The 24,284-nt window shown below is 41.7% G+C and overlaps 1 protein-coding gene across 1 annotated transcript; it reads left to right on the top strand.

Moving 5' to 3' along the window:
* The first annotated feature begins 1,249 nt into the window (after positions 1-1,249).
* On the top strand, positions 1,250-22,298 carry LOC134650336 (uncharacterized). The gene is made up of 11 exons (XM_063505296.1): positions 1,250-1,421; positions 2,943-3,157; positions 3,607-3,756; positions 3,928-4,016; positions 4,494-5,576; positions 14,272-14,444; positions 17,258-17,362; positions 19,310-19,414; positions 20,300-20,387; positions 21,225-21,320; positions 22,171-22,298. Exons 1-11 carry the CDS (start codon positions 1,287-1,289, stop codon positions 22,278-22,280), a joined length of 2,349 nt encoding a protein of 782 aa, XP_063361366.1. The 5' UTR covers positions 1,250-1,286; the 3' UTR covers positions 22,281-22,298.
* The last annotated feature ends 1,986 nt before the right edge of the window (positions 22,299-24,284 follow it).

Genomic DNA, 24,284 nt, shown 5'->3' with positions numbered 1-24,284 from the left:
GACATGATCATTATACAAAATGAAAGTTGATTAAATTTGCTACAAGTTTGATATGTTGACCTCCTAAGTAGTTCAAACAAAGTTACGAAGTCAAAAATTGTGTTCCAAGCATTTCTCTCTATACCTTTTTTTGAGAATTCGTTGCCTATATATGAATAATTTTGTGTTATTTCTTGTTATCATCAGTGATTTTTTGCCGCCCCTAATATCTCGCCGCCCAAGGCTCGAGCCTACTGTGCCTTATGGGAAATCCGCCACTGTCTGCTTTCATAACTAATAGTTTTTGATTTTTAAAAAGCGTTTTTCAATTAAAATAGATGTCAAGATCGCTTACCTTCTTGCAAATTCTTTCTAATGCTAAAAAAACGAACTATAACTCACTAAGGCAACTGCAAAGTCTGTGCAGAATGAGCTTGGTCCGAGTCTATCAAAACTAAAGTAAAGTTGACAAAATATAAAGCGAGCCGATCTTGTTCCAAGTTCAAACTCGTTCGAGAGATCGGGTCACTTATATCACAGAATAAATAATAGTACTAAGTACAGAAGACTCACTCTCTAACAAAACGCGTCTGTTACGATCAGCACAGATATGGCCGCTAGGTGGCGACAGCGCCACGCGCGGCTTATGGCTTGCCCCAAAATTGGGGCCGAACGGATGTACTTTTAGCTACCTCTAGGCTATGTAGGCTAAAGGTTTTAATTATTTACTTGGGTGATAATTGAACCATAATTTGCTTTTCAGTACATGTGTTCGTTTGTCTGTCATTTTCATTTGTCTACTCTCAATTGCTCAAAGGTTGACTGGAAGAGATCCCTTATAGGGATAAGTTCGCCTTTATACATTGTATACTTTCTTTTAATTGTATCTTAACCTGTCTTATGTACAATAAAGTGTTTACATACATACATACATACCTCTAGCAAAGCGACGAAATCGCGGAGTGAGACACGTCTGCTTATATTTCTTGAATCTTTTGAGTAGTAGTAATTTGTAAACAAAACTGGCAACATTATGATATCCGTTGATTTTCGAATATTGACAAGACGGGTATTTAGGAAGTTAGTTATGGTCATGATTTTTTTCTTTTATTATATTATATTAATATACAATATTACTTTTGAGCTCGCTTTGTAATAAAAAAATATTCTAAATATATGTTTCAAAACAAAAACAGCCAACTGGAAGGTTATGAAGTAAATTTCGCTATAATAGACATGTTTATTTGGCAACATTGTATGTGCTATGTGCTAAAAGAATTGTCAAAATTTCAGTCAATCAAACAAACATGGATTCTTCTCAGTGTGAGGAATCAGAAAAATCTTTGCATAATGAGAGTGATATGAAGAAAAATTATAATAGTGTTTCTAAAACCATGTCAGGATATAGTAATAATATCGTTCATAAGCTATTTAACAGAGAGGTAAGTCTAAAGTAGACCAATCTAATGTTGTTTACACGATTGAACGCTTGTATTTTTTTTGCATAGCTATCGAGACTCAATTTTACCTGCGACATCTCATTGTAATGTATTGTTATGACCTTAAGTTAAAGAAAGAGATTAGAGATGGCATATCCACACAGTCTTGTAAAACTCAGGTGGGTTATTCACATTTTATGCCCTTTTCATTAAATAATTTACTAAAAGCTTGATTTTTAATAAATATATAATCGTTGTGTCGTCAGGTTTTCTTGAGCGGTACTTGATACTATCCGAAACTATTTATAATCTAATCAATGTGTGTCTTCTTCCCTTATAATTAGATACTTGACTTCCAATGTTTATCATAGGGTAGTAGTTCTTCTGTTCAATACCTGGTCCAATGTGTATTTGCGTCTCTCATATTGTTTAATGAAAGAGTGAGATGCAATTCTTGCAATGCACATTGGACCAAGATATTGGACAGATGAATTACCATCCATAATTAGGTATAACACCATAGATATAGGGACTTAAATGCAAATGCAGTACACTAACTAAATTAATTTTAATGTAATTTTAACATTATTCCATTAATAAAGGTTCCCAAAGGTTGTCTGGAAGAGTTTGCATTTTAATGATAAGATCGCCTGTTGTTTAGCTCTGCTTGTGTTTCTGTTTTCTTTTATTGAGGAGTGCAATAAAAAGTATTTGTATTGTATTGTATTAATAACTTAACTGGGACAGAAAGAACTCTAAACCAGGGTAATGTTTGTGAAATACAAGGCCTAACACTGTTTACCTTTGTAAAAATGTTATTGAGTGTTATCAAGTTTTATAGTATGTTGTTTACATTTTAACCTTTGTTGAAGTGTATGTGTCCTAATCAGGTCCAGGAGACATACTTTTCTTGTTGTAGAACTCTACTCTTGTGTAGAATTTAAACCAATATAGGTATATGTGATTCACACATTTTTATGCCTTAAATATTTTTTGTCCTACCTCTGATGCAAGTAAGAGATATCAAGGAAAACTATTGATTGTACTTAATTAGTAATAATAATATATGATCTAATTAGTGTACTTATCTAGGGAAGAATGTGGCAGTATTAATTGTCAGTTAACTAATCACTAAATCGTAAATTGTCGGGGAAGGTGATAAAAATGTAAAACCTTCAAGACTTTTACTGTTAATAAACATACAGTTTTTTTTATTGTGGGATATACAACATTATAATCTATAAATTATACAAACTGTAATCAACTCTGGCTAGGAGGCTATTCATAAATTACGTCATTTCAAATTGGATTGGACATCGGATGATGGTAGCATGGATTGGACATCGGATGATCTATCAACAGACCCTAACATGGGATTTGAACCCACATCTTTGGCTGGTACAATAACTAAAAAAACAACTAGGGGCTATAAGGGAAAAGAATTATTATTTTATTATTCTCTTGGACTATTTAGTTAGACTCATTATCTCTTATTATTCTAAGATCAGATTATCTTTTGCACAGACCTCAGGCTACACGTCACGTCGCTACAATGACCGCGGCCGCAGAGTATTTGAGCGGATCCCGCCACGGCTGCGGTTCTGCCTTATGGACATCGTGCCCATGTCCTACTTCAGCAACCATGTGTTCATGGGCTTCTCGCAGTGTGGCCAGTATCTGCTCAGCTTCACGTATAGCAACGGGTCACAAGTTTACTTTAGAGAGAATGCTAAGTTTACGTAAGTCTTTATGATCATCATTCTACAGGAAATTGGATTGGACATTACCATAAAGTTAGGAGGTAGACAGAGGTAGGGCTGCTTAAAATAATTGTGACTTCACGAGGAGTCAATTTCACATGCATACATAAGTTTTTCAATTTTGACCCATTTACTGCTCAGCCTTCGATTTTGTGTGTAAAGGGCTCATTTAGTTACATTGCGGACCATTTAGGTTACATCAATTCAGCCGACCGATCAAATGACGCAATGTAATTCTCGCACCGTCTAATTATGAGCCCTAAGAGAGCGAGCAAACTCGAGAAAATTGCCGTGTTATGAAATCAGAGTATCAGTTTAGCAAACGTGGACCTGCATTCTTTTACTCCCTTGTTATTAAACCTTCTAGCATGTACCGTTGAGTCCACAATTAAATTATAAAAGCGACCAAAGGAGTCATATGTTTGCAGCTTGCACTTCTTATCCTGGGTACCCGGAAGAGTGGTCCGCTCAGTGCACAGAGTGCCCCTGTTTGGCGGGGATGCCGTGGACAGTCGACTGACCATATCCATGGCGCAGTGGAAGCACAACCCTGGCGTGCTAGTGATCTATGGCTTACCGTGAGTTCCGAATATTTCACTAGAGATAGATAATATACTATACTAAAAATCAACATGTATGATGCAATGCAAGTAACCATGATTTAGTCTATTACCTTTCAATACGTTTCATGCAAAGGTAGATTAAACTTTATTTTGTAGATCATGCAAAGTACCATACTTTTCTTACAGGGATTCTTGTACTGAAAGATCTCACCTCAGTGTCATTGGAGTGCCACGGTTAGGATGTCGGAAATGTGCCGCTATGGCGAAAGAAGAAGGTAAACAAATATAGTAAACAATTACAAAATCTGAACATAGGTTTGTTGTCTTGTCAAGGAGCAAGAGTATCCTTTCCTTTGAAAACTAATGCCGTAAATATTTTGTAGAATTAAGGAGGTATTATATGATGCGTTTTGTGGAGCCCTGTCTTCAGGAACAGTGTAATCTAATAAAATAAGAAACAGGGAATGGTTCCCTGAACAGAGAAAGCAATCTCTAGCTATCTAATGTAGTGTTAATGCGTGAGAAACAGGGTACTCGAGAGAACGCGTATTGGAATACCCGTTTCAACTTGTTTGTTGAAATCCTTTAATCAGATATTTTGAGCACATTTGCCTGCTACGATTTGTGTCATTGAACACTCTTATGCTTTGACAAGTCTTAAATATGGAACGAGTGGTAGAGTAGGTAAATAACGCACCTAAACTTCTTAGAACGTTTTTTATTACTTTCTATAGCCACAAAAATATTTTCAGATGGTCAAAATTGGGGCCAAAAATGTCTGGAGCACAACTTCGCGATTCACACAAAGTTCTTCTGTACATCCGACTCCAGCGTGTACGAGCCTGTCGTACAACTCGCCTACTCCAACCAGATCATCATCTACACAGACTTCATACACATCCTAGAAATAGACTTCGTCAAACCCGACCAAGATAAACCTATGGAAATCGATGACTGCAAATCCTCATCAGATAAAGACGAGACTAATTATATTTACACCAATCCAAGCACGCCCGCGTCTGACGTGTCAGCTGTCTTCCATTCCCCTAAATACCAGAACACGGTCGTGCAAAATATATTAGAAGATTTCTCCGATTTAGACGCAGAGCCTTTTCAAATGTCGAAACCGGTGCAATTACCTGATGTGATGGGACAAGAGCTTTGTATTCAAGCGTCTTCAATATCGTACAATTTAGTCGAAGAATGGGAGGGCCCTTCGCCTTCCATTAGAACTTTAATTTCCCCTCCCTTGAGATCCCCCAGGAGACGACCAGCGGAAAGTATGTCCAGGTTTAACGAAACACATAGAATCAAAGCGGACAAAGCTTACGAATTCGTAGAAGAAACCGAAACGAAATGTGAAAAACTTAGTATCTTCAGAAAACGAAGATTAGCTGACAAGAAATATGAGTTTTCTGAAGATAATAATGAAAATATAGTCCCGTTCAGGGTATTAAGGAGTAATAGGAAATACTTTACTGGGTGCACTAGCAAAATGCGACGACCAAAGTCTCCGCCAGTCGAGGTCCTAAGAGCGCACAACCAGATAAGTAGACCTCCGTCGCCGACCACTAGTGAAAAAGACCAGGGTCTATCTTGCTTAGAATCTGATGACAAAAGCGAATCTGAATACAGAGTCATGGAAATGCTTGACGACGGATCCCTGAAAACGGTAGCGGTACACGATAACACCTCGAAAACGCTGTCAGAGTGTCCCGTGAACGCGCACGATCCGTATTTGGTGCATTCGGAGAATTCCAAGTGTAGCAAGTTTTTCACGAGATATTTTGTGGAAAGCGACGATGAAATTACTTCTATCGCTACGGATTCTGAAGGTGAGTTCACTTTTATTGTTTTGACTTTGGGTTCCAAAGTCATGGCTAAGTTAATTTTTCGCATGTACGAGGGGCGTTCAAAATATTCTCGGTATTGATATCTTACAAGCTCTTCTAAAATTTATTTCGTTACTGGCCGCTAAGGTTTATTCATTGACATTAAAAAAAAGTATAATTCGAACCGAGATGTTCTTTTGTTTTTCTGCAATTGCTGAACAAACATGAACATCATGTGGGAATTGACAATGTTAACTAAATTAGAACATCGATGCGTGATAAAATTCTTGACAAAACAGGGTAAAAATCAAAAAACCATAAAAGAGGAAATGGATTGTGTTTACCGTGAGTCTGCTCCTTCTTTATCTACCATTCAAAAGTGGTCAAGCGAGTTTAAACGTGGAAGGGAGAGTGTTGAAGACGACCCTAGACCTGGCCGGCCTGTAGTAGCTACTTCACAAGAAAATATTGATAAAGTGGAAAAACTTATATTGGAAGATGGTCGAGTGAAGGTAAAATCTATAGCACAAGTAACCAATCTCTCTATTGGTACCGTACATGATATTATCCATGACCATCTTAATATGTCAAAAGTAAGTGCAAGATGGGTTCCGCGAATGCTGACTCGGCTTCAAAAAGACATGCGTGTAGCTTGTTGTTCCGATTTTATTGACCTGTGCGGTGAAAATCCTGATGAGGTGCTGCAAAGAATAGTTACTGGAGATGAAACCTGGGTTCATCATTATGACCCAGAGAGTAAACAAGAGTCCATGCAGTGGCACATTAAGGGTTCAGCTCATCCCAAGAAGTTCAAGGTCATCCCTTCAGCTGGCAAGGTCATGGCCACGATATTTTGGGATTGTGAAGGAGTATTACTGATCGATTATAAAGAAAAAGGTGTAAATATCACAGGACAGTACTACGCTAACATTCTACGTCAATTAAAGGATGCAATCAAAGAAAAGAGGCGAGGAAAGTTAACCAAAGGTGTTATGCTTCTGCATGACAACGCCCCCGTCCATACTGCTCATATTGCCAAGGCAGCTATTGTTGAATGTGGGTTTGAAACTGTTACTCACCCACCGTATAGTCCGGACTTAGCCCCCAGCGACTTCTTTTTGTTCCCCAATCTTAAAAAGGATCTGCGTGGAAATAAATTTTCCGATGATGAAGCATTGAAGGCGGCAGTGGAGGAGCATTTTTACACCAAAGATAAAAAATATTTTTATGCAGGATTAAAAAAAATAATTGATCGATCTTTTAAGTGTATGAACATAGGGGGGGAGTATATTGAAAAATAAAAATATCAAACTTTTCGTACTTGTTTGTTTTCATTCTCATACCGAGAATATTTTGAACACCCCTCGTAGGTAGCCGCCATGGGAGTAATTTTTGTAGAAAAGTATTCTTTTATCGCTGTGTCTTGTGATCGATTCTGGTGTCCAAATACAAAATACAGAGTGTAGAACTGTAGACAATAATCTAAGCTCGATATGCTGAATTTTTTGAACCGTAGAACTAGGATAATTGCGCTAGTTTCCATCCATGCTCTAGTTTTCGTCCACTTGACGGATTAAAAAATAAAATGTTGCTAATTTTCTACTTGCGGAATATCATTTTTATGTGGATAGATATATTGTTTAACCTCCTAAGTCCCTGCGTACAAATTTTTGTACATATTCCAAAAAATATTTTGAACTTTCATTGAGTAACTAAGGGTTCCAAATTCAAAAATAAAACAAATGCTTCTGGGTCTTAGGAGGTTAAACATTAAGGATTGCAATAAGTCCAAATTTGTGCAGCATTACAATTGTGTTTTTGCAATGATTTATAACTCAAGGTTATAGGCGTTCCAAAATTGAAGCGCTGAACTTGTGACAAATTGGACAAGTTTCCGTTAGTCGCGGCTAGACAAGCGAGGAATATGCACGTGCTAACGAGCTCCCGCACACCGAAAGAGAAAGGGTCGACCTTATGTTTAACAACGAGTGTGACAAAGATGAATGGAATGAGAAAATTAATCAATAATAACAGATTTCTTCAAAGGCACAGAAATAAATATGGAAGTATTTTTTGTGCTCCTCAAGTATGATTATAACTGTATTATGACTGTATTTAGCGAAAAAGGGTCGAAAGAGAGAGTGAAATTTAGGGCCGATGGAGCAAGAAAGTTGGGGTAAAATTGGGATAAATAATATGGAAATTGAAACTAAAGTGTGTATAGGTGTAAGCGAAGTTACCTTTGATCCGGAGACAGTGGGAACCAAATCGTCGGTCACCGTTGGAGAACGCTGGTGGTGATTCTGGCTTTCTGTTGCAAGCTAGAGGAAGCATAAAATCGTTACCTGCAGTCGGCCAACTTAGACCTCAGATTTTCCCCGCCACGGATGAGTTCGGCGTCCTCCGGTACACAACACTGATCTTAATAATGGACTAAAGGTACTTAGTATAGTAGTGCTTTAAATAAAAGGTGCGAAAATAGACGAGAGCAACGAAAGGGGATGTGAACTGGTGGTAGGTTTTTGACACACTGGCTCTGTCAACTGTATGACAGAGCAACAGCTTATTTTTTAAATATTTGAATTTTAACTGTGACAAGATGTTGCCACAGTGAACGCGAAAAATACATTGTAATATGAACGGCATAACTGAACATTTCCGCCCACCAAAATACACTAGTATTTTGACTAGACAAAAAGAAAGATGATACAAGTAAAGTTAGAACGATAATACTAATACTATACACAGAATAGACGACACGACAGTAGCGCTCAACGAGCGATTAGATGGGTAAAGGGCACAGCTTGACCACGGGCCGTTTGTACAATCCCGTAGCCGTACGCACGGTCACCACACGACAAATCCCGTCGGACCCGGGATGAGTGTCGACGATGCGACCCAGAGGCCACTTCATGGGGCCTGTCTGCTCGTTAACTACGAGCACGAGAGCACTGGCCTTGATACCGGCCTCAGCGAGACCTGAGAAGTGAGGGCTGCCTGGCGGATTAAATTTGAATTTAATCTCGCTATGCGTAGCAGCATCTCCTACGAGACGTTGCAGAATATTGTTCGCGCCGACAAAATTCTTGCCCCGATCGGACACCAACCGATTACACCGACCACGACGCGCGACGAAGCGGCGAAGCGCGGCGAGAAATGCATCTGAGGACAGCTCAGTGACGAATTCCGTGTGTACAGCCTTAGTCGAGGTGCACACGAAGACGCAAATGTAAGCCTTGTAGGCCTTGTTGCCTCGCCCGCGACCCAGAGCTATGTCAAAAGGTCCTCCGAAGTCGACAGCAGTACTCAGAAACGCTTTGAGCTGGGCTACCCGATAAGACGGCAAGTCGCCCATGAACGGCGCAGGGGCACCGAGTGGTCGAACACGGAAGCATTTCATGCATTTCGACGTGACTGCGTGGATAGCTCGTTTTGGGGACAGTATCCAGAGATGCTGCGCTAGCAAATTATGCAGCGTTTGCACGCCTGGGTGCATGAAACGCTTATGGTACTCGTCGATCAAGAGGGAGGTAAGACGATGGTCGCGAGGTAACAACGGGGGATGTTTAACATCGAATTCGAGAGAAGCTCGCGACAGGCGTCCGCCCACCCTCAAGAGACCCGCGTCATCGAGGAATAGAGACAATTTCTTGAATGCCTTCGGGAGAGAATTCGACAGATTGTTTTTAACTTTCTCGATCTCCGGAGCAAAGTGGTGTTGTTGAACAGAACGCACGAGGAACAGAAGCGCCTGTTTAATCTCCAGGGGTGTTAAAGGACCGTCCAACAGGTTGTTGGGCGTCTTTTGGTTCCTTACGTTGTGTGCGAAACGAAGACAATATGCGAGGACACGTTGGAGTGGAGAGGGCCTCAATACTCCATGGTGGGGAATGGAGAAGAACTTCCCCACATCCACCCTCGGAGGGACACACTCCTCGAGGTGGCGACAGCTTTCGTAGCCCTTCATGAAGGCTACATAGTTTTTATAGAAGTCGGAGTTACTCAGTAACTTCCGCTCCAGCGACGAAAATCTCTTAAGAGTGATGGCTCGAGAGCCCGAGAAGGTGGGTTGATTGGAATGATCAGCGAAAGGTAGAGGAACGACAAATCTACCTTCTTCTGTGCGACGAAAGTTAGCGAGAAAATATTCCTCGCACAGCTGATCCTCCTTCGACAAGATGACGGTGTTCGGAGAGCTGACATCTTCCATCTCCCAGAACCTCTTAATAGAGTCGTCAATCGATAATTTGCCCACGACCAGTTGACAACTGTTACCACGGAACCGAGAACGACAAATGTCCGTAGCACAGTCGCCTGCGTCACCCATCAGAATCCACCCGAAAATGGTGTTGAGGGCAGTCGCCTGGCCAGGGGCCCCATGGATTAAACCAGGGCGCAACGAAGAAGCGAGAATGTTAACGTTCAGGAGCAAGTCAACAGGTCCTGGAATGTGCCAATGAGGGTCAGCCAACTCTAAACCCCTGATATGTTGCCATGATGAGACATCAACATGATCCGTTGGCATTTCTGGACAGATTTTTGACAACAAATAAGCCTCTACCGAAATAGCAGTATCAGAATTTCCAAGGCTGGACGAGACGGTACATGACAATGTGCCACCAGGCCTAGACACCACTTCACCGATACCAGTCACGGCATGCTTCCCATATTCTGCCTGGAGACCAAGCTTCTTTGCACATGCCTCGCTTACAAAGTTGCAAGCACTGGCACAGTCAAGCAAAGCCCTTACCGCTACCAAATCGCCTTGGGCATTCTTCATCAAAACCTTGGCAGTTGCAAACAAAGAAGAGGCCGCAACATTACTTGCCACCATTGCCAGCGGATTTGATGTGTCAGGTGGATGTTTCGAACTATTTACATCCACTGCCGGGGAGACAGGCACATTTGCATTATTAAAATGCAACAGCGTATGGTGGGAGAAACGACACTGCTCACACCGCTGTTTTGACTTGCAGGACTTGACAGAATGAGATCCCGACAAACATAGAATACACAACTTGTTTTCTATCACGCATTTAAACCGATCAGCGGGGTCATATTTTAAAAAGGTTGGACAGGATACGAGGCTATGAGCCTGTTTACAAACTACACACGTTGGAGCGGTGACCACCAAGGCCATTTTTGGCTTACTAGAAGGCTTACTACTACTAGGCTGAGGAGTACTAGCGACAAACCCTGTTGACCCTGCAGCATCTAGTGCCCGATGTCTTTTTTCAATGAAATCCTGCAATTTCCCAAACTCCGGGATATCATCCGAGTTGTGCTCTAACTCAAACTGCTCCTTTGTGCTCCTATCCAGCTTTGACCACAATAATTGAATAAGCAAGAAATTCTTGTCCGGCAATTCAAAACCTTTCAGGATAGACAAATTCTCAGTGAAAACCCGATGAACCCGCTGTAGGTCACTAGCCCGGGACGCCTTTACAGGTTCACACTGAACAAGCTTGTCATAATAAGTTGTAGCAATTAATCTAATTTTATTGTATTGCTTGTACAGCGCCTCATATGCTACCTTGTAATTGTCATCGGTGACAGGATAATTTTTAATAAGGTCATATGCCTCATTTTGAACGCTCGATAACAAATAATGTAACTTTTCAACCGGGGCAATGTCTGTTCGCTTATGTACTAATGAGTTGAATAATTGTATAAATGTTACCCAGTTGTCAATTTTCCCATCGAAAGCTTTAATTTGCAACTTCGGCAACTTCGGCAAGACCGGCTGCGGCGTCCCCGACACTCCGGAAGCCCCAGCGAAAGCCTGCTTTCTATTTTGCAAACGCGATCTCACTGCCCTAACCTTAGAGTCGAACATCGCGGTATGGGAACAAATCTCGCGGTGTTCGCTTCGCGGAGCAGTACTTAGAAGCTTTATTTGAGCTTCATGAAAGTTCTTCGCAATTGTACACAACTCACTCTCGTCACACAACGCTAATTCAGCATCCGACAACATTTGCAAATACTCAATTCTCATTACCTGATAATCACGAGCAATCATCACCGTATCTACACCAGCATCCTCTTTCTCGACAGATTTATCACCGCCTGCCATATTAATATACACAAAACTCCACAACAATTGCAGTAACTACACAAAAAATGTTCAAAACAAACTGCAATTCACCTTCCACAACTTCAATGAGTTCAATGACTGACAGCTGACAGTTGACACTTGACAACTATGAAAAATGTTGCCAGTGATATTAACAAGGTGACCGAATGATTTTATTAAAGCACCACTACACGACCAACTTTCTTGCTTACCTTCGAACTTTTCATAAGTCTACCCTAAATTTTAAATGTAAAAGATGACAACACAAATTCGATAAGCAACTATGAATACTAAAACGAGAAACGACAAACCATAGGTACTTTATCAAAATATCCGGTTCGAAGGACCAAAATGTTCGATAGCAAAGGTGGACTGTATTTAGCGAAAAAGGGTCGAAAGAGAGAGTGAAATTTAGGGCCGATGGAGCAAGAAAGTTGGGGTAAAATTGGGATAAATAATATGGAAATTGAAACTAAAGTGTGTATAGGTGTAAGCGAAGTTACCTTTGATCCGGAGACAGTGGGAACCAAATCGTCGGTCACCGTTGGAGACCGCTGGTGGTGATTCTGGCTTTCTGTTGCAAGCTAGAGGAAGCATAAAATCGTTACCTGCAGTCGGCCAACTTAGACCTCAGATTTTCCCCGCCACGGATGAGTTCGGCGTCCTCCGGTACACAACACTGATCTTAATAATGGACTAAAGGTACTTAGTATAGTAGTGCTTTAAATAAAAGGTGCGAAAATAGACGAGAGCAACGAAAGGGGATGTGAACTGGTGGTAGGTTTTTGACACACTGGCTCTGTCAACTGTATGACAGAGCAACAGCTTATTTTTTAAATATTTGAATTTTAACTGTGACAAGATGTTGCCACAGTGAACGCGAAAAATACATTGTAATATGAACGGCATAACTGAACACCTATCTATGGTTATATAATATCATTGGGTTTTTACTCAAATTTGGTCAAGTGGACGAAAACTATCGCAATGATCCTATATTCAGGCCGATTTCTAAATTGTGTATTTTGGCCAAGGTATTAGAAAGAATAGTCCACATGCAGATTTTGTCAGCATTGAAAAATTCTATTGATAACACTCAACACGGTTTCATTCAACGTAGGTCCACAGTATCTAACCTGGCTTTACTCAATGACTTTATCTCTGAGTCGATGGACAATGGCCATCAGGTGGATGTTATCTATACAGATTACAGTAAAGCTTTCGATCGTATTGATCACGATATCTTAATATCTAAGCTCTATTTGATTGGTATTAGAGGGGATCTTTTAAGATGGTTTAAGTCGTACATAAAAAATCGGTGTCAGTCAGTGGTGATTAATAATTACATGTCGAGCTGGGTATCTATACCAAGTGGAGTCCCCCAAGGGTCTATATTGGGCCCACTTCTATTTAACATTTTTGTTAATGACATAAGTACTTGTTTCCAGTTCTCTAAGTTGCTCAGCTTTGCTGACGACATGAAAATTTTTGCTAAAATTACCTCACCGGCTGATGCATACGCGCTACAATCTGATCTAAGAAGACTGGATACCTATTGTATCACAAATAAATTAGATTTAAACCCCTCTAAATGTTTTACAGTAACCTTCTCTCGTAAATCAAATAATATTTGTACCCCATATTCACTAAAAAGTAACATTCTTCAGCGAGTAGCAAGCATGAGAGATTTAGGTATTATTCATGACTCCAAACTTATGTTTAGTGAGCATATTGATAGTATAGTAGGTAAAGCTTCCAGGTCACTTGGTTTTTTAATGCGTAATTCAGTTTGTTTTACCCGTCCCAAAACTCTCAAAATTTTATATTGCGCTTACGTGAGAAGCAAACTAGAATACGCATCTCAGATATGGAATCCCCAATATCAAATTTATGTTGATAGGGTTGAGAGATTGCAGTTAAAGTTCGTCAAATTTCTTTGTTACAAAATGCGAATTAATTATAGTTCTACCAACTACTTCAAGCTGTGTAAGAAACATCATTTGATCCCACTTGTTAAGCGCCGTGAAATTGCAGATATAGTGTACTTAGTAAATATTATAAAAGGTAATGTAGATTGTCCAAATTTGCTTAATAAGATATTTTTTAATGTTCCGTCAAGGAGGCTTAGGCATTTTCGTCCCATTAGTAGTAATTACCAAGCTGCTACTAGATATAGAAAAAACAGTTTCATATGCAGGGCAGGCATGAGTTTAAATAAAGTTCTTATAAATTGTGATATTGACATATATAGTGATAGCATACCAGTAATAAAAAATAAATTAACTAGATACTTCATGGGTGACAATAATTCTGGCGCAGGTCAGGGCTCGGTGCATTATTGAATGTGTATTACTCGCAAAAGGTTTTTTCTTTTTTCTTCTCTTTACTTATTTTTGTAAACATAGATCATATACATATAGATCATCTGTTCTTATGCTTTGTGAACTTGTATGTGTAACTAAGTTGGGCAAAAACTTTTTATAATTTATTGTATTTCTATAAGTGAGAACCTATAATTGGCTCTGTGATTCTATTGTAATTTCTGGATATATGTAGCGCTGTTGGTTTTCCATGTACTAAAATAAAATAAAATAAAATAATAAAATATTCTCCTGGTATTTTCAGACGACTGCATATCAGGCTACCACGTGGCGCTGCACTTGCAAGCTCACGGGGCGGGGTACGCGCCGCTGCAGGGCGTGAGCGCGGGCGCGTGGGCGCGGCTCGCGAGCGCGCCGCCGCCGCTCACGCTGCGCGCGCAGCAGCGCAGCCTCGACACCGAGCTGCTGTGTAATGAGGTGAGCTGGTCTATGCACTTGCAGGCGCACGGGGCGGGCTACGCGCCGCTGCAGGGCGTGAGCGCGGGCGCGTGGGCGCGGCTCGCGAGCGCGCCGCCGCCGCTCACGCTGCGCGCGCAGCAGCGCAGCCTCGACACCGAGCTGCTGTGTAATGAGGTGAGCTGGTCTATGCACTTGCAGGCGCACGGGGCGGGCTACGCGCCGCTGCAGGGCGTGAGCGCGGGCGCGTGGGCGCGGCTCGCGAGCGCGCCGCCGCCGCTCACGCTGCGCGCGCAGCAGCGCAGCCTCGACACCGAGCTGCTGTGTAATGAGGTGAGCTGGTCTATGCACTTGCAGGCGCACGGGGCGGGCTACGCGCCGCTGCAGGGCGTGAGCGCGGGCGCGTGGGCGCGGCTCGCGAGCGCGCCGCCGCCGCTCACGCTGCGCGCGCAGCAGCGCAGCCTCGACACCGAGCTGCTGTGTAATGAGGTGAGCTGGTCTATGCACTTGCAGGCGCACGGGGCGGGCTACGCGCCGCTGCAGGGCGTGAGCGCGGGCGCGTGGGCGCGGCTCGCGATCGCGCCGCCGCCGCTCACGCTGCGCGCGCAGCAGCGCAGCCTCGACACCGAGCTGCTGTGTAATGAGGTGAGCTGGTCTATGCACTTGCAGGCGCACGGGGCGGGCTACGCGCCGCTGCAGGGCGTGAGCGCGGGCGCGTGGGCGCGGCTCGCGAGCGCGCCGCCGCCGCTCACGCTGCGCGCGCAGCAGCGCAGCCTCGACACCGAGCTGCTGTGTAATGAGGTGAGCTGGTCTATGCACTTGCAGGCGCACGGGGCGGGCTACGCGCCGCTGCAGGGCGTGAGCGCGGGCGCGTGGGCGCGGCTCGCGAGCGCGCCGCCGCCGCTCACGCTGCGCGCGCAGCAGCGCAGCCTCGACACCGAGCTGCTGTGTAATGAGGTGAGCTGGTCTATGCACTTGCAGGCGCACGGGGCGGGCTACGCGCCGCTGCAGGGCGTGAGCGCGGGCGCGTGGGCGCGGCTCGCGAGCGCGCCGCCGCCGCTCACGCTGCGCGCGCAGCAGCGCAGCCTCGACACCGAGCTGCTGTGTAATGAGGTGAGCTGGTCTATGCACTTGCAGGCGCACGGGGCGGGCTACGCGCCGCTGCAGGGCGTGAGCGCGGGCGCGTGGGCGCGGCTCGCGAGCGCGCCGCCGCCGCTCACGCTGCGCGCGCAGCAGCGCAGCCTCGACACCGAGCTGCTGTGTAATGAGGTGAGCTGGTCTATGCACTTGCAGGCGCACGGGGCGGGGTACGCGCCGCTGCAGGGCGTGAGCGCGGGCGCGTGGGCGCGGCTCGCGAGCGCGCCGCCGCCGCTCACGCTGCGCGCGCAGCAGCGCAGCCTCGACACCGAGCTGCTGTGTAATGAGGTGAGCTGGGGCCTATTTCTCGTAACTATTATTTTATGAGTTTATTATTTATTAGTTACTAGTGTAAAAATTACAAGTATTAATATTTTCTGTTTCTCAAATAATTTTACTAGACTAGTCACTAATAGTAGTGGACTAATACTATTATTGGTGTTATTTGGCTTAATGCACCACCTCCCTTGGCATTTGGCTAATTTAAAAAAAACTTCCCGCGTATTGTTGCTGTGGTAAGGTTCCAGTGCCCATCCAATTTAATGTAACGAGAATCTTTGACTTGGACGACAAAACTTGATTTCTCGCTGTAAGTCGTTCTGAACTAGGCGCGGTGGCTAAAACAAGCGGAACCTTTCTTTTAATTCCAAGCTGTCCCTTGAACTAGGTATTTCGTAGTTATTCCTCGGTATTATCGGAAGGAAAACTCTTACGTGGCTGATAATTATTATTTCACCGTCCAAACTCTCAGAATCTAAGTACATTTCCGAAAATTTGTTTCTAATAAATTTAGCTAATATTTTTTATAAGCCTTTTGAGATTAATAGCTTTACGCGTGTAATTTACAAGTGTAATTATTAGCGTACTCTTTTGTGAAACAAGACTGTATTTACTCGTGTTATTATTAGCAAATATTTATTAGTTAGTGACTATTAACAAATAATTTACAAGAGTAGCTTCGAGAAACGCAAACTTGTAAACTTGTAAAAAATATTAGCTCATGGACTAATATTATTAGTCTAATAACGTACGAGAAATAGGCCCCTGGTCTATGGGCACGGGGTTAGAAATTAAGGAAAACCATAGAAGGTAGGATCCTATAGAAGTGGTATACGCGTGCCTCCGTGAGGGACAAAACATAGACAATGCGACACTATGATTGGTAGAATTTATTTGTTGCCCACCATAATCCATATTAATTTATGGTGGGGAACAAAAAAAATGTGAGACTGTGACAAGGACAAACAATAATAGCGCTTTCGCTGCTACTACTGAAAGATACAATAAGACTTTCCCGTTCGGTCATTTCCCACCCCTCATGCCTGATCCAGTTAAAATACTAGATTCATGAGGAAAACAAATATGGAATTGGTGACCTACAGAAGAATGCTATCGTCGGGTGTAGTGTTTGATAGACTATATCATTCTAGTGCAAGAAAGTGCTCTTACAGTAGCGATTTCTTTGTCCGTTGACTCTTAATCACTAGATATTATAAAACAAAGTCGCTTCCCGCTATCGGTCTGTCGGTCTGTATGTATGCTTAAATCTTTAAAACTACGCAACGGATTTTGATGCGGTTTTTTAATAGATAGAGTGATTCAAGAGGAAGGTTTATGTAAAATTTGTTAACCCGTGCGTAGCCGGGGCGGGTAGCTGATAGAATTTAGAATTATTTACGTACTGTTTTTTTCCTAAGGTTTGCGGGCGACTTTGCAAGCTGAATGGAAAGAAATTCATATACTGCTTCGACTGGGGTTGCCATGTCATAGACGTATGCCAGAGTAGCGGCTGCTTATCGGGGGTGAGTATATTTGATGCAATCTACACATGCAATAAGTTATTCATTTTATTATTCTTTTGTTTTGTGGTTATTAGTAAAGTTCAACGTGGTCAACCCTTTGACCGCCAAAGACGGCAGACGCCCACGGTTACAATTTAATGTAAATCTAAATGCATTCCAATAAAGTTTCTTATGGCATGTTATATCGCACATTCAAGGGTTAAGTTGGCTCCAGTACACTTTAGACTCCACATTTGCCAAAAGGTTTAGGAACGGTACTTGTGTTGAGAGACATATAACAGTATGGAGAGAGCGCCCGGGCCGAATCGCGAAGCCACTAGGCATTTGCCGCGCGAAGCTACTTCGGACTTATGCTCTGGTTTCCTAGGATAGCGATGCCGTCATATAGCGTCTCCATACAAATACTACGACATCCATATTTAGCCGTATTATTTAGTATGGAGACGGCCGCTTTATGACGGCACCGCTATCCTAGGAAAACCGATCTTTACGGCCTGGCTACGACATCGCGTGGCGACGCCAGCGACAAGCGGCGGCTATAGATTGGAGCGAGACAACGATCGAACCTTTCGTTTCCACCTATGGTTGCCGCCGCCGCCGGTCGCGCAATGTCGTGGCCGGGCCGTTACAAGTTACAGGGCGGGTTTAAAAGACATGGCTAGTCCAGATGTTGGTGTGGCTGGACATAGTCATTAGTATTTCCTTTTGTTGTTATCGCTTAGGTCTGAGATACACTTGTAAGTATCACTTAGTAGTAAGTAGGGACAAAGCTATTTTTTAGAATGATTTGATATTCATCTCTCATTCTGTAGTATAGCTGTGTCCCTACTTACTTACAAGTGTATCTTGGGCCTTACTATAACGTCTGATAGGGTATTTGACAATTTTTTATGAATGGTATCAGTCAGTCGATCAGGTTTGTTTTGAGGATCAAATGTCTGTATGGGACCCATTGTCTTAAAGCAATACAAAAGTCACAAATGATGGTCAAAGTCTGGCACCCGCACTTTACTGACGAAACGCTTCATAGAAAATGGCAATACATCGTGAAGTCATCATGTAATGTTCAATGTATGGAAAACAAGGAAATTGCGATTTTGTCCGTGAAATATTGCGTTTATGTATATGATTGCCATACATTTTTTTTTTATAAAATGTAAGGAATCGAATGGTATCATTATTATTTTCCTATTTGGAAGTTTTTTTTTTTACTTTAAGGCCTTGTATTTTTTTATTATTCCCATATATTTTTTAAATTTCCAATGTATTATGATAAATTGCTCATTTTTAGGGTTCCGTACCCAAAGGGTAAAAACGGGACCCTATTACTAAGACTCCGCTGTCCGTCCGTCTGTCACCAGGCTGTATCTCACGAACCGTGATAGCTAGACAGTTGAAATTTTCACAGATGATGTATTTCTGTTGCCGCTATAACAACAAATACTAAAAACAATAAAATAAAGATTTAAGTGGTGCTCCCATACAACAAACGTGATTTTTGACCGAAGTTAAGCAACGTCGGGCGGGGTCAGTACTTGGATGGGTGACCGTTTTTTTGCTTGTTTTGCTCTATTTTTTGTTGATGGTGCGGAACCCTCCGTGCGCGAGTCCGACTCGCACTTGGCCGGTTTTTTATTATTCCCATATATTTTTTAAATTTCCAATGTATCTCATTTTCTATTTATTTAACTATATTTAATTATTTATTTATCGTATGGCATTTATTTTACACTGTTCATTCATGCATAGTTACATAGTTTATAATCTAAATCTACATTTTTCCAAGTAAGTAATGGCTGCTCTCGTTATGGTCTTAAAGTCTTCCACTGGGCCATCGTACTTTGTTAGTGGGCACTCTAAAACGATATGCCGAACGGTTTGCTTAGGGCATCCGCATTCGCAGCATTCTAATTATAAAATTGAACATGTGTCAAATACGTATTGCAGCTGTGCGCGATGTGGTTGTGGGCGAGCGCCGACACGGGCGCGTGCGAGCCGTGCCGCGCCATCAGCGCCGGCTGCCCCGCGCACCGCCTGCAGTACGCCGCCGAGGTGAGGCCCAAGGTTAAGAGGCAACAGGAGTGCTCATTTCTCCATACAAACGTACTCGACTGTTTCCTCCGTGGGTTTTGAAGCTAGAGCAATGATTTTTTCAACACAGATTAATATTGTCAATATCTGTGTTTGACCGTTTTGCTTTTTTTGATATTTTTGTTTTTTAAGGCGATAGAGCCCTTCAAAAATTGCCAAATTGGCCTAATTGACTATGCCGCAATGAGAGGCGTGGTATTCAAAACTGATATCAATTAGCCAAAAAAGCAAAACGGTCCGACACAGATAATTTCATAATCATTTATATTTCCAAATTTGGTTACGATTGGTTAAGTTTTGGAGGAGGAAACAGTCGAGTACAAAACCTCGATTTTTGAGATTTTTACGCAGGATTTTTCGCCCTGTCCTTATCGCACTAGTTTTAGGAGCCGCTTCCGTTAGCGAGACGGGTATATTTACCTAAAATATTTAAATCTCAGCTCCTGTTTCGTCTTAATAACCCACCGTGACACTGTCGCTCGCGTTACGTGTATGAAAAGCCGGAAGTCACAAGATGACAAAATAATGACAATTTGACACCTACTCATGCCATACCCTCCTAAGGCCCAAGGTCCTACCTATAGTACCTATTCAGTTCGATGTAATTACCATGTTCAATTGGAACAGAGTCGCTTTGGCTTTGTTTCGTTCAATTTTCAAACAACGCAAAATCAACTCTATTTCCTACAATTTAGGTTCAAATTTAAGTGGCAAATTTTGGATGTATCGTTTGTATGGCTGTACCTTAGGAGGATACGTCATCTTATCACCCTAATGTTTGGGTGTGAGCTAAGTTTCGATGCTCTAATAAAACGAGACTCTTTAATAAACGTTTTTCTTTTTCAGTGCCTCTTCGTGTGGGATTTAGTGAGTGGTGTTTATAGAACTGAAAAAGTAACAATGACTGAAGACGCAAGTCAAGAAGGCTCCAGAGGTAAATATATATTAACCATACCTATTATTACCTATATTTGTATTATGGAAACAATATAACTTCATATAACATGACATGACACACATTAATGTATTATAGAGCCCTTTATCACTAATGATTCACATAAACTCTGGAAGTGAAAATATAAACATTATATTTAAAAAAAGTTTATAATGGCACTTTCATACTGCCACTGCAAAGTGTAATTTAATAGTAGTTTATGCAACAGTGATATAATAAGGGTTCTTAAAATTCAAGGGTCGAAGTTACAAAACGAGACGTAGTCGAGTTTTGTAAAAAAAGACCCGAGAATTTTAAGAACCAATTATGAGCTGTTGCATACATTACTTTTTCTATGACAGCTGCAGCAAAAAAAAAAAAAAAAAGACCCTTGAATTTTAAGAACCAATTATGAGCTGTTGCATACATTACTTTTTCTATGACAGCTGCAGCAAAAAAAAAAAAAAAGTTATTATTAAAAAAAAAGAGTTATTATTAAAAAAAAAGAGTTATTATTAAAAAAAAAGAGTTATTATTAAAAAAAAGAGTTATTATTAAAAAAAAAGAGTTATTATTTAAAAAAAATGAGTTATTATTTAAAAAAAAAAAAGAGTTATTATTGTAAATGAAAACATACCTCTTTCAATCAAGATGATCGGAACTTGTATCTTTAAAAAAAATAAAGCAGTTGTATTATACTCATAAGATGACTGCTAGCAGTCATCTTATGAGCCTATAGACAAAGCATTCAAATGACATTGCTTTAGATATCACTGTCAGTCATTTAATTGACACATTTAAGTGCTGGAGTAGAAAAACACATTTGTATTTTTTCAGTGTCGGGGGCGGACCGAGCGCGCGAGCTCGCGAAGAAGCTAGGACCAATCAACATGCCCTCCGGCTGTGAAACGAGGCTGCTCACTACTCTTACAGGTAACTTATAGTAAAATTATATTGAGATCTGCTATGAGGTATAACTTTAATTTCGGGGGCGAGAGCACGTTCCACTGCACTCTAATTTGAACTGTAACGATAAAGGTAAATGGTTCAATTTGAAGTACATGGAAGAAGTAACGGCGTGCGGTCGCGAAAATGCCCCATTCACAGCAGAATTAAACTTTTTACTTATATGTACTTGTGCGGTTCCATTTAGGGTGTGGCAAATAATATGCTGCTTGTCCTTCAGGTCGAAATTTTAATTATATACCACTTCCAAATTATTTTATGAGTCATGATGCGAGACTGACCCGTTACTCAAAACTTAATAATGATGAATTTGCTTAGTGTAATATTAAACTAATAAAACTTTTCGCTATTAATAAAATCTGTTAAGGCTTGGTCACACAGGTTTTCCGGGCGGGGCGTGAGCGCGTCGTGAGCTTTTTATATGTAAAAGCGGCGCGCCCCGCTCACACCCCGCCCGGAAAACGCGCCTGTGTGACGAAGCCTTTAAGGGGCTATTCATAAATTACGTCATTTCAAATTTGGTCTGGACATCGGATGATGGTAGCATGACGTAGTAGGAAACGGGGTCATTCGAAGCATGATTTTTTGGATGATTTTAGGGGGGGGGTCAAAAATCGTCAAAAATAGGTGACGTAATTTATGAACAGCCCCTAACATCATGAGTTCTAAGGCTTCTCTAAATTCTATTTTTTTATTCGGTAGACTAAAATGACATTTCATAGTATGAACATCATGTGTCATTTCATACTATGAAATGTCATTTGAGTCTACCGAATAAAAAAATAGATTTTAGAAAGGACATTACATTTTTGAACAGGGCGATCGTTAAAGCGACTGACGGACGTGGACAACTGCATCGAGATAACCAAGAACCACCCGGACAGCTCCGAGTCGGAGTCGGAGCCTGAGGAGGAAGACTCTGACTGAGCGACCGCAGCGCTCCGTCCGTGTTGTAAGTTCCGACTGGGGTCATAGACTGAGCATAGTAACGCTACCCCCTCTGCCACCTATACGGTAGTTTTACTCCATCTTCGAGTCAATCCCGTGCCGTGATTGGTCCGTTCAAAGACACGGACCAATCACGGCACGGAATTCGCTCACCTCGTCCCCCCGCACCCCCGTATTTTTGGCAGCATCGGTTTCATGAAATAATTGCTCTAAACTCTGTCTAGAGGATTCCTAGTCTATGGTAGGCCTTCATTGAAATTTACAACGGAAAACTGCTCCTTTGAATGATCTGATGAAAGTGGTGTCAGCGGCAATTATGTGCTGGTATAATAAAGCTGGTCAAACAAATCTTGTCAGTAAAAAAAAGGTGCGAAATTCAAATTTTCTATGGGACGATATCCCTTCGCGCCTACATTTTTCAAATTTGCCGCCTTTTTCACAGTCAAGATCTGCTTGACCAAGTATAATACCTACAAGCCCTATTAGCAGCTGTTTATGTTTCCACGACCAGTCTGACCAAAAGAGACAGTTGTATGGTATGAGTAAGATAGAAATAATTGTCATTGCGTCCTCTTCGGTTGGTTAAGATATTAGGATTATTTAAATTGTCAGTAAAACTAAGAAGGTAGGTCACACGCACATTGCAATGACGTTATTAGTGTTATTACATTTATTGTGTATTGCAGCTATTTAGTAACTACACATGTAGCTTTTGGCAACGAGAAATTATTTATAAAATGGTCAGTTATGGGCAGTGATCGGGGATTTCTATGCCACACCGCGGGATATCAAGTCGAAATGGTAATATGGATACGCCACTTGGCCCGCGATAGGAACAAAACTGTTCGAAAAGTAAACGCTATTTCGGTGTTGGTAATTCGTTTATAAAATAAAGGACTGTAAAAAACATGGGTCTCGACTCGGTCGTTGAAAGGCAATGCAAAACTGATAAGGTAATGCGAGCTTAGTGGTTTTATTGATATATTCAATTGATCTGTAATCAAATTTTCAATTATTAATATTAATAATATATGCAATGCATGATTAATTGATTAACAGTAACATGCCAAAACACTCTCCTATATCGCACACGAATCCCGGAATCCCGCGGCATAGCCATACTAGCATAATGATTGAGGTCATTCACCCCAAGTGGCATAGAAATCCCCGATCACTGGTTATGGGCAAAGAGTATTGCAGAGTTGTAAAGTGTAAGATTTTTTTACAGATTATGTAAATGGCTCTGTAACATTACTGGCGTTATTCATAAACGACTATCAAATCGAAGAAGCCATTGATATTCGTTTGTTTCTTTCTATCATTTTGATATTTGTCTTGGTTTGAAAGAGACAAAATTTAAGAGCCCATCAACGTGCACACTAGCGCCACTGCTAAATAATCGCGATTATTTCAATTTAACGAAAGATATTTAAAAAAAGGGGGCCGCTACGGACTGTATCTTGTATTAAAGTACCTTTTGAATACATCAAACTAGTTTCTATGTTGCTGGATTCGTGAATCTATAAACTCGAAACAAAAACGGCCGTTTTAACTTTGAACGCATGGATTGACGAATCCAGCAACATGGAAACTAGTTTGGTATATTCGAAAGGTACTTTAATACAATCTCAATACTTTCAATTATTGCTTATACTAGAGAATTCGGGACGGCTACGGCCGTGACCGGGTGGTCTAGTGGTCAGGACTAGAGATGCAACGGATAATTGTTTGGCCGGATACCGAAAATCCGGCCTGGACACTGGCCGAATATCCGGTATCCGGCCGCCGGATATTCGGCCGTCGGAACTATACCTATATTTTGAGTTTAGCAGGTGTGCGTCGTGCAGGTTTCGACCTGTTTCGTAGTGAACGTTCGCGCGGACACATTTCTAGGATCGTAACGAGTTTTATCATGTCATTACGTAGTAAGTTCGTTTATAGTTATAAGTGCGCGCGGGTATTTTTGTGTAAACAAATAAGTGT

Source organism: Cydia amplana, chromosome 8 (assembly GCF_948474715.1).
Source record: "Cydia amplana chromosome 8, ilCydAmpl1.1, whole genome shotgun sequence".
In the NCBI taxonomy this organism is placed as follows: domain Eukaryota; kingdom Metazoa; phylum Arthropoda; class Insecta; order Lepidoptera; family Tortricidae; genus Cydia; species Cydia amplana.
Note: the sequence above shows the minus strand (reverse complement) of the source record. Positions and strands in the feature narration are given on the sequence as shown.

Coding starts and splice junctions, on each gene's coding strand:
- LOC134650336 (XM_063505296.1), top strand. CDS start 1,287: ATGGATTCTTCTCAGTGTGAGGAATCAGAAAAATCTTTGCATAATGAG. Junction 1,422..2,942: donor ATAAGCTATTTAACAGAGAG/GTAAGTCTAAAG, acceptor TCTTTTGCACAG/ACCTCAGGCTACACGTCACG. Junction 14,445..17,257: donor CCGAGCTGCTGTGTAATGAG/GTGAGCTGGTCT, acceptor TTTTTTCCTAAG/GTTTGCGGGCGACTTTGCAA.